At 43.6% G+C, this 14,342-nt stretch overlaps 1 protein-coding gene across 1 annotated transcript; it reads left to right on the plus strand.

Moving 5' to 3' along the window:
* Positions 1-1,863: 1,863 nt before the first annotated feature.
* Positions 1,864-12,832, plus strand: LOC308302938 (extracellular calcium-sensing receptor-like; the record flags this gene model as incomplete). Its single annotated transcript, XM_080747257.1, has 11 exons — positions 1,864-1,973; positions 2,441-2,732; positions 3,419-3,502; positions 4,246-4,524; positions 5,654-5,792; positions 6,022-6,242; positions 6,738-6,965; positions 7,088-7,211; positions 7,310-7,677; positions 8,779-9,111; positions 12,620-12,832. 11 exons carry the CDS (start codon positions 1,864-1,866, stop codon positions 12,830-12,832), a joined length of 2,391 nt encoding a protein of 796 aa, XP_080603383.1.
* Between the last annotated feature and the right edge of the window lie 1,510 nt (positions 12,833-14,342).

A 14,342-nucleotide genomic window follows, 5' to 3' on the forward strand; every position in this document is an offset into this window, starting at 1 on the left:
TTGGCTTCCAAAGTTTGCAGGATTGCTCTGTTTTGAACAAAACGCCTCAAATCATGAACACAGCGTGCAATTTTGGTGAAATTGTGCATGCACATTCAAGGACAGACAAGGACATATACAAACGTACATAGATCTCCATATATTTACGTCACACTGACTAGCACAGACTTAGTCCTACTGATGTCATCAGGGATCACTGACACCCTCTGTAATCCCTGATCATAACCTCAAGTTGAAAGTAGTAACATGTTGATTAGAAACCTGCAAGCAGGTGATTGGAAACCTGCAAGCAGGTCCCGACACACTCTCAAGAATGGCACCAGATTGGTGGTAATGCAAATGATGGACAAAGTCAGAGTGTGAGATTGCAGTAGGCACAAACAGGGGTAATATTATATATAATTCAGGGGTACACGGGAACTTCTTTACACCCGTAAACCTGTGAGGTGACAATAAAGCTGAATCTGATTCAGATAATGGTAGGGAATCAGTCATCTGCAGAAGGGTAGTACTAGTAATCTTGCACTTTTGACAAAAGCAAAGCAAAGAAAACTATTGTGGCTGATTTGCCAAGGCACTGATCCATGTGATATTTAATTATTGTTATTGCACAGTTTTTTAAACCTAGTGACAATTAAATTACCTGTTGACGTGTCTCTTAATTAATTGGGCCTGGATTAATTAAAAACATGTTTGTGTGTTTGTGGGGTTTCCAGTCAGGTGACAGTGCTCGGCCAAGGGAATGTCATATGGGAGCAGGGCTCACTAGTGAGGTGAAGATCCCTTAGGCTTCATACTTGTTTTCCTACACACCTCAGCCATATTTACTGGCGTGACCAATTTTGTATACTTTTTACTCCTGGACTCCAAGTACTGGAGTAGGCCTATTCGCTTTTGAATGTATTAAAAATGTCAAAGCAAGTAAAATAGCAAACAAAACGTGTAAATAGAAGCTATACAACTCAACTAATTGATGGTTATAATTCAGCTATTCAGCCTTATCTTTATGAAGGTAACAATGGAGCTATACTCGACCTTATTTGGTTCAGTTTGTACACTCAAAAATAATGGGTAAGGCATGGACGAAAATAGGGCCCTATGTCTCTTTTCTCACGAGTGAAGTTTGCAGAGTCTCTTTTCTCACGAGTGAAGTTTGCAGAGAATTGAGTCAAAAATCAAATGAGTCTGTCATACAGGGACACTGGTATGAAAATATATTGTGGCTTGAATCAAACTATATAGTGCAGGCCTGTAACGGTATGCCTGTTTCTTTACATGTTTGTGTATGTGTGTGTGTGTGTGTGTGTGTGTGTGTGTGTGTGTGTGTGTGTGCATGCCATGATGTGCATTTGTGCTGATGTTGTGTGCATGTCATGACCTGCAAATCGTTGCCACTATAGACCTGGTGACCTAGTGATAGTGACCACTGGTGAGACACAGACCGTAGTTAACCATGGTCAGATAGTTAAACCCTAGGTTAGTGCAATTGACACACCATCACAGTTACACACCCAACATTACTTTCATATGAAAGGATTGTTGAACGTATGCCAAGCCCTGCCCCTTACTTCTGCCTCTGCCCAGATGGGTGCATGGCGTGACAGATTACGTAATGCCACAACAAGGTGGCACAGAGGATGATGACACAGCAGCACTGCATATAAAATGTAGCAACTGGACAACGGGTTTGGGGAAGAGGGGGGGTTAGACCGACAGGAACAGTCAGTCATGAAGGCTTCTCAAGACACACACAAGCTCTCGTACGTGTACCTGTACTTGATATTGTCCTCTTCTTTCCCTCCTTTGTCTTCCTCCTCATCTACCTCTTCTTGTGAGTTACAGGCACAGTTTAATCTCAACAGAATGTACAAGGCCGGGGACTTTGTTCTGGGCGGCATTATTCCCATTCACCTCATCCCTGTCGCCCCCGAGGTCACCTTCACCTCCAAGCCACAGGAGCCCCCGTGCAAAGGGTGAGCGTCACACAATACTACAGCAAGCACGAGAACAAGGACCTTGTTCTGATGCTGTCGGGTGGAAACCTTTGTATGCACAAAACAGTTATTTTTCAGGAAATGGAAAAACAATGTTCCAATGCAGTGTAGTTATTATTTATTTCTTATTATACCTTTCATTAGTTAAATATTTGTAAAACCCACAGACACACTTAAACCACTTTCACCTTCAAACTTTTTCAAATGTTGTGAAAAAAGCCAATCAATGTGAGCTCGTAGGTTGGCTTTTTTCAGTATATCTTGTTGTACAATAAAGATGGGCAGTCATTTACTAAAATAAGAAAGGAAAGAAAAAACATAAAATGTTGAAATATAGAGAAGAGGTACCAGGATTCCGCCCAACAGCGACAAAATAGTGTGATTAGTTGATGTTACATTACTGATATTATGTCTACAAAGGTAAACGGTAACGTTTTCTGTGTTAGATTTTGGGTTGAATGGTTCCGGTTCTCCCAGGTCATGGCCTTTGCAATCACTGAGATCAACAGAGACAGCAGCCTACTGCCCAACGTGACTCTGGGATACAGTCTGTATGACAGCTGTGCCCAGTTTGGACGCGTGCGTGCAGCAATGTCCCTGGTCGGGAGAGAAGAGAGCTTTCAGCTGAATGACGAGAACTGCGTCGGCTCACCTCCAGTGCTCGGCATTGTGGGCCCAGCAGCCTCGTCGAGTTCTATTCACATCTCTAGAATATTAGGTTTGTACAGAGTGCCCCTGGTAAGTCTGAGCCCTCCATTACCCTCACCTATTTTATATATTTTGTTTGTATATGTCAGGGTTCCCCAAGCCTGGCTCCAGCCAATAGACCCGCCCACTCTCTGAGTGAACTGCTCAAGCACCAGCGTAGAGTCTGAAATCAGGCTAGGGTTCCCCACTTAGATTACCCCAAGGGCCGAATTATGTCTAGGGTACCAAGCCGAGTGCCACAACATTGCAGGGGGCGACGGCGGCGTTCCCGCTACTCCAGCGACTGCGACAGTTCAGATATCGTCGTTGTCGGGTGAAAATCTTGTATGTCGTTTTGCATTTATCATTTTAAAAATTATTTAAACTAGTGAAAACAGCCGATCTACAAGCACACAACGCCTCGCACCGCGAGGCGCTGTGTGCTTGTAGATCTGCTGTTTTCACTACTTTTGTGCAACGGCCTTGTATGATTTGCGAAAGAATGTACAAATTTGGAGATACGAGATTTCCACCTGACAACGACGATAGACTAGTGTTGTTGCTGCTCTTATACCACCATTATTACTGGGGTTGGTGTGGGCCAGACAGTAGCCCCCCGTGGGCCGCAAATGGCCTGCGGACCGCCTATTGGGGAACCCTGATATATGTGTTGTGCCACTGGCATGTCAGTTACAGTATGTGGTGTATTATTACAGATGTTTTGTGCCATCTGGCAGGTCAGTTACGGTGCCACCTGCAACTGTCTGAGTAACCGCGACCAGTTCCCGTCCTTCAGAACAGTCCCCAACGACGCCTTCCAGGTGACTAAATGAAATGTATTGGCAGATGACTAGATGTGTTGGCAGCAAGTAGAGCTGCAACTGTTGATTGTTTTCTTAGTGATTAGGCTATTCTATCGATTACTTTTTTGAATAATTAAATAACCAATAAGTGTGTTTTTAATATATATATAAAATAATTTAGTCTGATTAACCACTTAAGCCTTTGTCGCACAATGGTGCTGTGCAAAGATAGTGGAAATTGTTTATCTAGAACTACAGTAATATTTTATTTAGATTCATTTTCTTTCTTTAAATGAAATGCACATTCTGTATGTTTCATTCTCCCAGAGAGACTTCAGAGATTTGTGTATTGTTTTATTTAAACGTGATATACTGTACATAGGATATACCTACTGTATCATGACTTAAGTTTTGGAGTTGTTGTGATTTTGAAGTTTATTTCTAAGCACTTATAATTTTAAATTTTACACATTTCAATTACATTCTGATTATTTAAACTAATACATAATCGTATGAAGTACGATGCGACCTGTGAAGCTTGTAGATCTGCTATTTTCAAATTATTTTATACATTTTTCAAAACATGAACTGGAAGACTATTTTTTTTAGTAAATTCTGAATACCAGACTTGTATGTAACAGAGTATTTCTGCATTGTAGTATTGATACTTTTATTCAAGTAAAAAACGGGAGTAGCCTACTTTTCCCACCAATGTTGTCTATTACTGCTGGAGCCTGGATCCATTCTTTTCGGCCAATCAGGGGCAAGCGATGCTCCAGATCATGCAGCGGTTCGGGTGGACCTGGGCAGGACTGCTGTTCATGGACAACGAGGAGGGTCGCAACTCCGCCCAAATCTTCCGGTCCGACCTGGCCCGGTCCGGCCTGGGCTGCCTAGCGTACGCCGAGGCTCTGCCGTACGAACTGGAGAGGAACGACCCAGCTGAGATCCGGAGGATCGTCACCGTGATGAAGACGTCCACGGCCCGTGTGGTCCTTGTATTCGTATATGCCTTCAATATGGTTAATCTCCTGGAAGAGGTTTGGATCACGATGATTCAGGTTCATTTGGGATTTGTAATTGAAAGGACATCTGATTCTGAAGTTATATTGAAGTGAAAATAAATCTAAAACTCACACGAAGTGAGCGGTGATAGTTCATTTCATTAAGCGTCCCACGAAGCTTGGCCAATGTGACCCGGGGCGTACAACAAACTTTGTGCCAATGTAGTGATACGCGGAAGCGGGGATTGAACTCGCCAGTCCAACGCACAACCAGTCGTGCTAATAGGGCTGAGCCCGATTAGCAGGGCTGTTTTCGCTGGTTCATGGCTGGTACTAACTGTGGGGGCTACAATCGAGTGCATCTCTCCACTCCCACATGTCTCCTTTCCGACATGTCTCCATTCCGGCACTAACCCTATCTCTAACCCTAACCCTAAACCGAACCCCCATGGGAGTATCGCCACTCCGACAATAAGAAGTCAATTTCAGAGAGGCAACATGTCGGAATGGAGAGAGCCTCCCGCTACAATCACCCCCCTGACCTTTGGAGCGCGCCCTCCGGCTTCACATTTCACACCGCGGACCGCTGCACACGACGTGAACCTGTCCCTCACGCGAGGATATCACACTCCTCATCCTGCCGACAACGCCAGATTGTAGTGATAAGCGGAAGCGGGGATTGAGCCTGGGACTCCCACTCGCCAGTCCAACGCACAACCAGTCGTGGTAATAGGGCTGAGCCCGATTAGCAGGGCTGTTGTCGCTGGTTCATGGCTGGTACTAACTGTGGGGGCTACACCAAGATGTAGGCCAGATGTAGGCCATGCTTCAGAACTTTGAGCACTTTTTGCCAAGATGTAGGCCAGTTGTAGGCCTGATGTAGGCCACGCTTCAGAGCCCGGACAAAGCCAGATGTTGGAGCTTAGCTCCTTCCAGGAGCACCGCTCAAAAATAGGTTGAAATGTACAGTAATTGCAAGCAATTCCAATGCAATTCCAATGCTAATTGGAAAATTGATTTGTTAATCAATTTAAATGCTTAGATCTTTCACACTATTATTTTTTCTCTTTTTCCTTTGATCGCAGTACTAGCCATAGACATTGACATCTCACTGCCATAACTCATTGTCATATTGAAATATCTCAACACATTTAACATTTAACAGGTAGTGAAGCAGGATGTGACCAGCCTGCAGTGGGTTGCCTGTGCATACTGGACATACGCCACGGTACTCCAGATTCCTCGCTTCATGCCCTACCTGAGAGGAGCCCTGGGCATTGCCGTGCGGCGTGGAGAAATGCCAGGTCTCAAGGATTTCTTGTTAAAAATACATCCTGACAATAACCCTGACTACAGACATAAAAATAACATGGTATGTATGTGTCAAATTGTCATTTTTTTTGGTCAAAAATTCACTTGGCATTGTGTCATGCTTAAAGGCCAATTTATGACCTTCAGTCTCTGTTGTGTTTCTTCAGGTGAGGCAGTTTTGGGAGCACACATTTCAGTGTAAATTTGCTCCCCTTCCGTCAGAATGGATGGATGCTGGTGGGGGGTTGTGCACTGGACAGGAGGACCTAGGAACAGCAGAAACTACCCTGCTGGATGTGTCTGACCTCAGGATAGAGTATAATATATACAAGGCTGTGTATGCTCTGGCCCACGCCATCCATGACATGTTGCAGTGTGTGCCAGGAAGAGGGCCTTTCATTGGACACAGCTGTGCCACTTTGCATAGAATACAGCCATGGCAGGTGTGATATGAATTCACAATTTACGTGTTAATGTTTCTAATTTTTATTATAATTTAGGATGACAGTGAATGTAAATATGTTGTTATTAAAAAAACATGAAAATGTACATACTGTAATTGGATTTTAAGGGTATTATTACTTTTATTATAGTGATATATCGCAATAAATGTATTAATGGCAGTAACACAGAAGCTTTCACATTGCATTGTGATTAGTTGTGAGATCATCTATTTTCCTTATGGCATTTGGTGTGCTTTGACTGAGACTGAATGCTATTTGTCTATTGGTCAATCAGTTTTTAATACGTACATCAGAAGACACAGGAATCAACCAGGTTCAATTAAAAAACAAATTACTTATCATCGCAGCCACTCATCTGCAATTTCGGAGCATGCAAGAGGAAACATGCAGAAAACTCAGACAGTGTGGAAAAGCCTTAACGTTTATTTTTTATTAAGTATCTTGCTCTTTTTGACATTGCATCGCCATTTCTAGCTTATGTATTACATGGAAAGAATCAACTTCAGCACATCATTCGGTGATCAAGTGTCATTTGATGAGCATGGTGATGCGCTACCAATCTATGATGTCATGAACTGGGAGTGGCTCCCAGATGGGAGCACAAAGCTTCACAATGTAGGCGTGGTCAAGAAGTCTGCCTCCGCAGGTGAAGAACTCATCCTCGATGAAGACAGAATCTTCTGGAACTTTGAATCCTCAAAGGTCACTTTGACTTTCTATAGCTAATGTTGAGACAATGATGAATATAAACTATTATCTCTGAGATTAGCTTTTTTCTCCCTCTGGTTTGGACTGAAATTGATCATTGTTTCTTTCCTCTGTAGCCTCCTCGGTCAGTGTGCAGCGAGAGCTGTTCCCCTGGAACCCGTCTGGCCAGAAGGAAAGGGGAACCTGTCTGCTGCTTTGACTGCATTGCTTGCTCTGAGGGAGAGATCAGCAATGAGACTGGTAGGTTCACATTATGTGGTAACAAAGTCGCACAGTAGGTTTTCTTTAGGATGATACTGTGCTTGTCTGTCCATTTAATCTTGCCCTCTGTTGTTAAGACTCGACAGAGTGCACCACTTGTCCAGAGGACTTCTGGTCCAGTCCCCGGCGTGACCGCTGCGTCCCTAAGAGCGTGGAGTTCCTCTCCTACCACGAGGCCCTGGGCATCTCCTTGACGACCATCTCGTTGCTGGGCACGCTTACCTGTGCCGTCGTCCTGGGAGTCTTCATCTATCACCGGGACACGCCCATGGTGCGCGCCAACAACTCAGAACTCAGCTTCCTCATCCTGGTGTCCCTCAAAATGTGTTTTTTGTGTTCTCTTCTGTTCATTGGACGTCCCAGGATGTGGACCTGCCAGCTGAGACACGCAGCGTTTGGCATCAGCTTCGTGATGTGTGTTTCCAGTATCCTGGTAAAGACTATGGTTAGTAAGGGGATTTTATAAGATATTTGACTATAGGGATGGGTATCGTCTGCGATACTTTTAATGGTATCGATCGCATGACGTCGATACTATCGGATATCGGTTCACATAAAAATGAACGATACCTTGTTTTGATACTCTGGAACGCACCCCTGGCCGATCGCATCTGTACCAGTTGGGCTACTGAGAGTTTAATGACACTCGTTACTGTGGAAAATAGCCGACAATAGCCTATAATGTTTATTATTATGATGATTATCCAACGTCTAAACTCTCTGCTCCGCCACACTCTGTGATCATCATCATCACCTCTGCTCTGCAGCGAGTCACCACTCTTTCCGTGTTGAAGTTAAACTTAACTAAAAAGTATCGAACATGGTATCGAAAAGGGTATCGTATCGATTCCCAGGTATCGAACAAGGTATCGTATCGATTCAAAGGTGAACGATACCCATCCCTATATTTGACCAATCTGCGAAGTAATTCGTTACCAAGAAATGTCTTCACCAATGTGCTTCTAAAGGTGTGTAATAATATGCACTAAAAGGTTGAAATTCAACTCCCGGGGGAAACCTCATAAAAAACTGATTTGTGTTTGTGTCCCATTAACTTTACTATACAGGAAAAAAATACAAAAAATAAATATGCTTTAAGTAGCATGTGAGGGGTCAAACTAGGGGGTTTTCCATGATGCTGAATCCATTGCAAGCATTTGTTTTGCATGAAAAACATTCCGTGGGCTAAAAACAGACCCACAAAATGATGGTTTAGTGATGAATCATCACTTTTCACCGTTTTGTAGGGGCCATTTGTAGCCCACGGAATGTTTTTTAGTGCAAAACAAATGCTTGCAATGGATTCAGCATCATGAAAAAACCCTAGTTTGACCCCTCACATGCTACTTAAAGCATATTTATTTTTTTGTATTTTTTTTTCTGTATAGTAATGGGACACAAACACAAATCATTTCTTTTATGAGGTTTCCCCCGGGAGTTGAATTTCAACCTTTTAGTACATATTATTACACACCTTTAGAAACACATTGGTGAAGAAACTTCTTAACGATTTACTTAGCAGATTTTCTTATGTTCCCCTTGCTAGGTGGTGTTGGCCGTGTTCAAGGCCTCCAAGCCGGGGAGTGCAGACATCATGAAGTGGTTCGGTGCGATGCAGCAGAGAGGAACGGTTCTGGCTCTGACTTTCATTCAGGCAATCGTCTGCGTCGCCTGGCTCGTGTCCGCCTCACCAACTCCTCATAAGAACACACAATACCTCAGTGATAAGATAGTCTACGAGTGTGCGGTGGGATCAAGAGTTGGTTTCGCGGTGTTGCTGGGTTATATCGGTTTACTGGCACTCCTGAGCTTCTTCCTGGCTTTCATGGCCAGGAATCTTCCGGACAACTTCAACGAAGCCAAGTTGATCACGTTCAGCATTAATACAGTATCTGACTTAAAGTCCTGTTCGCAATTTGGTGTTAGGGGAGTTTCTCACCTGAACTGAGTCAGTGGGTCCCTAGACATGAAAAATCACCGAGGTGCTCGTCCGCCATAGTGCCACGAATGGCGCAATGGCCAAATCAAATATGGCTGCCATCGGCTATGATGAAAATCCAACTTTTCTGTTTCTGAGTGTATATGCACATGTAATACCTCTATTTGGACTAATTGTGGTGTGGGGAATTCATTTCTGATATTGTTTTGACCATTTTGGGTGATTTGGACCTCAAAAGGTCATGGTCAAGGTCATTTTGCTATTCCGAAGACCGTGGGCCATAACTTGGCCATTGTTAGGAGTAAAAACAGGTGCAGTAGGTCTAAATCAACTAATGCTGACATGTATAATTCATTTCTGACATTGTTTTGACCATTAAGGATCATCTTGTCTTTGAAATATCAATGTCAATGCCATTTTTCAAAAACGATTTTGTTCACTTTATAGTATTTTTTGTAAGTTTGTTACTATTTTATAGTAAGTTTGTTTTTTTATAACAAAAGACATACTAGTGAGAAATACAACAAGTAAACATCCACATTTAACTTTAAAGGGGGGTTTTAAATGGGTGTTTAAATGAGCAAATAAGACTATTTACGAATAAAAGCGACAAATAAAATTACACAACAAAAGCACACACAAAATTAAATAACAATTTCCCTCAAAGTGCACCATATTGTGATTGTGTGCATCCAAGTTAGTATGATGTGTTTTTACAGGATGTATTTGCCATTGTTCCATGGCAAAATATGATGCACCGATATCCATCAGCAAGGCAGCCATATCGTCGAGAGTCGAAGTGTTCCTTGCATCCATCCATGTTCCATTGGTTCTAGTCTTTCCTCAGGTTCCTTGGCTGTTGCAAGCAGGTGGCAAGACATGCACTAGAAAGGTGCCTTGTTGGCTTGTGCCTCAGCAGTTGTACTTCTCTGCTACCAATGCTGTGTCTTGTTCTGTCAAGGTCTTTGCCTCTCCAAAGTTTGTTAGATATTGTATTCGGTCAGAAGCCATAGCTGCATGCTTAGTCCCCACCTGGCCCATGCAGTCATCTCCAGTTTCCAAGGCATATGTCCCCTGATCACTGTCTTGGCTAGTGGTGCTCCAAGATGAGAGACTGCTTGATGCTGTAGAAGCATGTGCCGCTGCACACCTAGTGCCATACTGCTACCAGATCTACTTAATCCCCAGTGCTTGGAAGTATCACTACGACAACTCTCTGGGGTCCACTCATAATAATCCTGGCGACCCATTATTCCCTCCATTAGGTTAGGGTTATGGGTAGGTTTGGTTATAATAGGGCCAGTTGACTCCACATGTACCAGCAGCTTGGTGACAGCCTCCTCAATCTAGTTCAATCTTTGGGATCTCTTCACCTCCAGCCCCTTTTGCAGGGAGCCACTCATCATCATCAGAGATAACAGAGTCGACAGGCGCACCCATCCCTCATCAACTTTACAAATTCTGGGTGTCTGAGGAGAACAAACAGCTCTCCAGCTGTGTGTTCGGAATATGGTGTCCATTCAAGCTTGTGGCGATGTAGGTAGAATGACTGCCTTGGAATCTGAAGGTTCCAGGGTCGATTTCTGGCTCCTCCTGCTTATTTGTTTTTGCTTAAGTGTCCTTAAGCAAGACACTGAACCCCTAACTGCTCCCGATGAGCACCTTGCATGGTTTCATGGTGTGAATGTATGTGTGAATGTGTGCGTTAATGGGCGAATGTGAAATACATTGTACAGCGCTTTGGAGAAGAGCGCTATATACTCTAAGTGCAGTCCATTTACCATTATCAGCTCTGTTGTCTCTGTTGATGATGTCGCTAGTGGAGAAGAGATCCCAGACATCTTGAATAGGATTGAGGAGGCTGACACCTGGTGCATGTACAGCCTCCATTATAACTAAGCCTATCCCTAACCTTCACTAACCTAATGGTCAGAATAATGGGATGTCGGAACTATGAGCGGACCCCAGAGAGTTGTTGTCTCCTTTACATTACTGCTATACTACACCCCATATCCCCACTGGGGATGAAGGAGATCTGGCAGCAGTAATGGCACTGGTGAGACTCACTTCCACTGCATCAAGCAGTCTCATCTTGGAGCACCACTAGCCAAGACAGTGATCAAGGCACATATGCCTTGGAGACAGGAGATGACTGCATGGGCCAGGTGAGGATTAAACATGTAGTTATGGCTTCTGACCTGTAGTACAATATCTAACAAACTTTGGAGAGGCAAAGACCTTGACAGAACAAGACACAGTATTGGTAGCAGAGAAGTACAACTGCTGAGACCAACAAGGCACCTTTCTAGCGCATTTCTTGCCACCTGCTTGCAACAGCCAAGGAAAGACTAGAACCAATGGAACATGGAACAGGGCATGACATAAAGGCTTGTCCTGTTGTCCGGGACAAGTGCCCATGAGTGGAGAGAGCAAGGGGGGTCATTAGCCATCCTTTTGTTATTATTTCAATGTATGACATTTTTATCCGGACAAGTGACTTTTGTCCCCGGACAAGTGAATGGGAAACTGCCTCAAAAAGTCAATGTCAAGCTCTGATGGATGGAAGGAGCACTTTGACTTTAGTACACTCCTGCCATGTCTGGAGCAAGACACTCGACACTGATGGAGTTCTGTGCATCATATTTTGCCATGGAACAATGACAAATCCATCCTGTAAAAACACCTCATACTAACGTGCATGCACACAATCACAATATGGTGCACTTTGAGGGAAATTGTTATTTAATTTTGTTGTGTAATTTTATTTGTCACTTTTATTCGTAAATAGTCTTATTTGCTAATTTAAACACCCATTTAAAACCCCCATTTAAAGTTAAATGTGGATGTTTACTTGTTGTATTTCTCACTAGTATGTTTTTTGTTATAAACAAAACAAGCTTACTATAAAATAGTAACAAACTTTCAAAAAATACTATAAAAGTGCAAGTAATGAACAAAATCGTTTTTGAAAAATGGCATTGACTTTGATATTTCAAAGACAAGATGATCCTTAATGGTCAAAACAATGTCAGAAATGAATTATAGATGTCAGCATTAGTTGATTTAGACCTACTGCACCTGTTTTTACTCCTAACAATGGCCAAGTTATGGCCCACGGTCTTCGGAATAGCAAAATGACCTTGACCATGACCTTTTGAGGTCCAAATCACCCAAAATGGTCAAAACAATATCAGAAATGAATTCCCCACACCATAATTAGTCCAAATAGAGGTATTACATGTGCATATACACCCAGAAACAGAAAAGTTGGATTTTCATCATAGCCGATGGCAGCCATATTTGATTTGGCCATTGCGCCATTCGTGGCACTATGGCGGACGAGCACCTCGGTGATTTTTCATGTCTAGGGACCCACTGACTCAGTTCAGGTGAGAAACTCCCCTAACACCAAATTGCGAACAGGACTTTAAGCCAGATACTGTATTACATGTTGATCTTCTGTGCCGTGTGGATAGCCTTCGTCCCGGCCTATATCAGCTCTCCGGGCAAATATGCAGACGTGGTGGAGGTGTTTGCTATTTTAGCGTCTAGTTTTGGTATATTGGTTGCACTGTTTGGACTAAAGTGTTATATCATCCTGCTGAGACCTGAGAAAAACACTAAGAAGTCCGTCATGGGTCGAGGCCCCACCAAGACATAGCAGCAGCAGCATAGCAATGTCAGTTATTTAAAAACTATACATTTGAATGTAATCAACGCAAAGATCTGCTGTCACTGTGTGGTGTAGGACCAGCTTGAGGTCCTACATAATTTATTCTACAATATGCCAAATAAAAAATGTAAAATCACTATTGCAATTGTTTATTGTCGTTAGCCTCATAATTGTCTACTTAACTTTTGGGCCAAACTGACATTTCTGCCTAACTCCACTCTCCTGCTGTTTCAATGTGCTTTATTTCCTACATCTTAAGCCAATCAGAATGCTTGTTACATTAAACATTGACTTAGGCAATTGTGCTATGAGGCTAACCTTTTGACTTCGGCAGAAATTATTTAATGAAGGTAACACGCATGCTGACAGACTGAGGACACCAGCTTCGACTGCTCTCTTCGCATTCAATCGGACTTTTTCACCATTTATCAGACGTTTGAATCCACAGGGTATCCACGGGGTATCCACAGGGTATCCTGTTTCTGTGCACTTTGATGTACGCATGCGCCGATATCTGTCGCCTCGAATATTATATTCCCCTCACGGGAATCGAACCCAAGCCGTGGGTTTGTTGCATCCGTGCTCTACTGACTGAGCTAATGAACGGATGATGTGACTCCTTTTTTGTGCATTTATCTTTGACGTGGATAGTGCTGGAGACGTGCAGTGGGGTAGACGTGGATAGTGAGGGACTGAATATTTACTATTCTGTCCATAACGGCTGAGTGGGATTGGTCGCCGTTCCCACCGCTCGTCGCGGCAACTCGGCTCGCTAGCGCTCGCCTCGGTGGCGACTCACGGGGGTCATCGGCGCCCAATACCGCACCGCTCCGTCGGGGTCTGTGGCGTGGAGCGTTACACCGGGGAACAGAGAATCCATGGCATCTAGTTCGATGCTGGAATTCAGCTCAGTTCGGTGGCGACTCACGGGGGTCATCGGCGCCCAATACCGCACCGCTCCGTCGGGGTCTGTGGCGTGGAGCGTTACACCGGGGAACAGAGAATCCATGGCATCTAGTTCGATGCTGGAATTCAGCTCAGTTTTTGTTATTGTGTACCTCTGAGGTTGACCACTAGATGTCGACATTTCACTACTAATCAAGCCACTGTTTCATTGTTTTGATCAACCGTCCACTGTGAGATACCGGGATACCCAGAATTGAGTATCCGAGATACCAGACCATTCAAACACTTGAAAACACTTGATAATTTCTCATTCAATGCACTGAAATCATTCGAAACAGGTGCTGAGGACATACAGTAGGCAACTAGAAAGGTGAAATTCTAGGAAAATGCAAGTGTGGTTGCTCTGACGCGAGTCGCGAGGAATCCACGGGAGCTGAATTCCATACCATTTATAATTGATAGATAATTTAAGTTTGTCTGTGTGGTGTGCATGCATCCGTTCTTGTCCACACTTGGCCTTTCTCTGATGTATTTGAGTCAAGGAGATACAGCAGTGTGTCTACAGCAGTATGTGACAGTCAGAAGGTTCCCC

This window comes from Nannobrachium achirus (genome assembly GCF_963921795.1).
Source record: "Nannobrachium achirus genome assembly, chromosome: 18".
Classification (NCBI taxonomy): Eukaryota; Metazoa; Chordata; class Actinopteri; order Myctophiformes; family Myctophidae; genus Nannobrachium; species Nannobrachium achirus.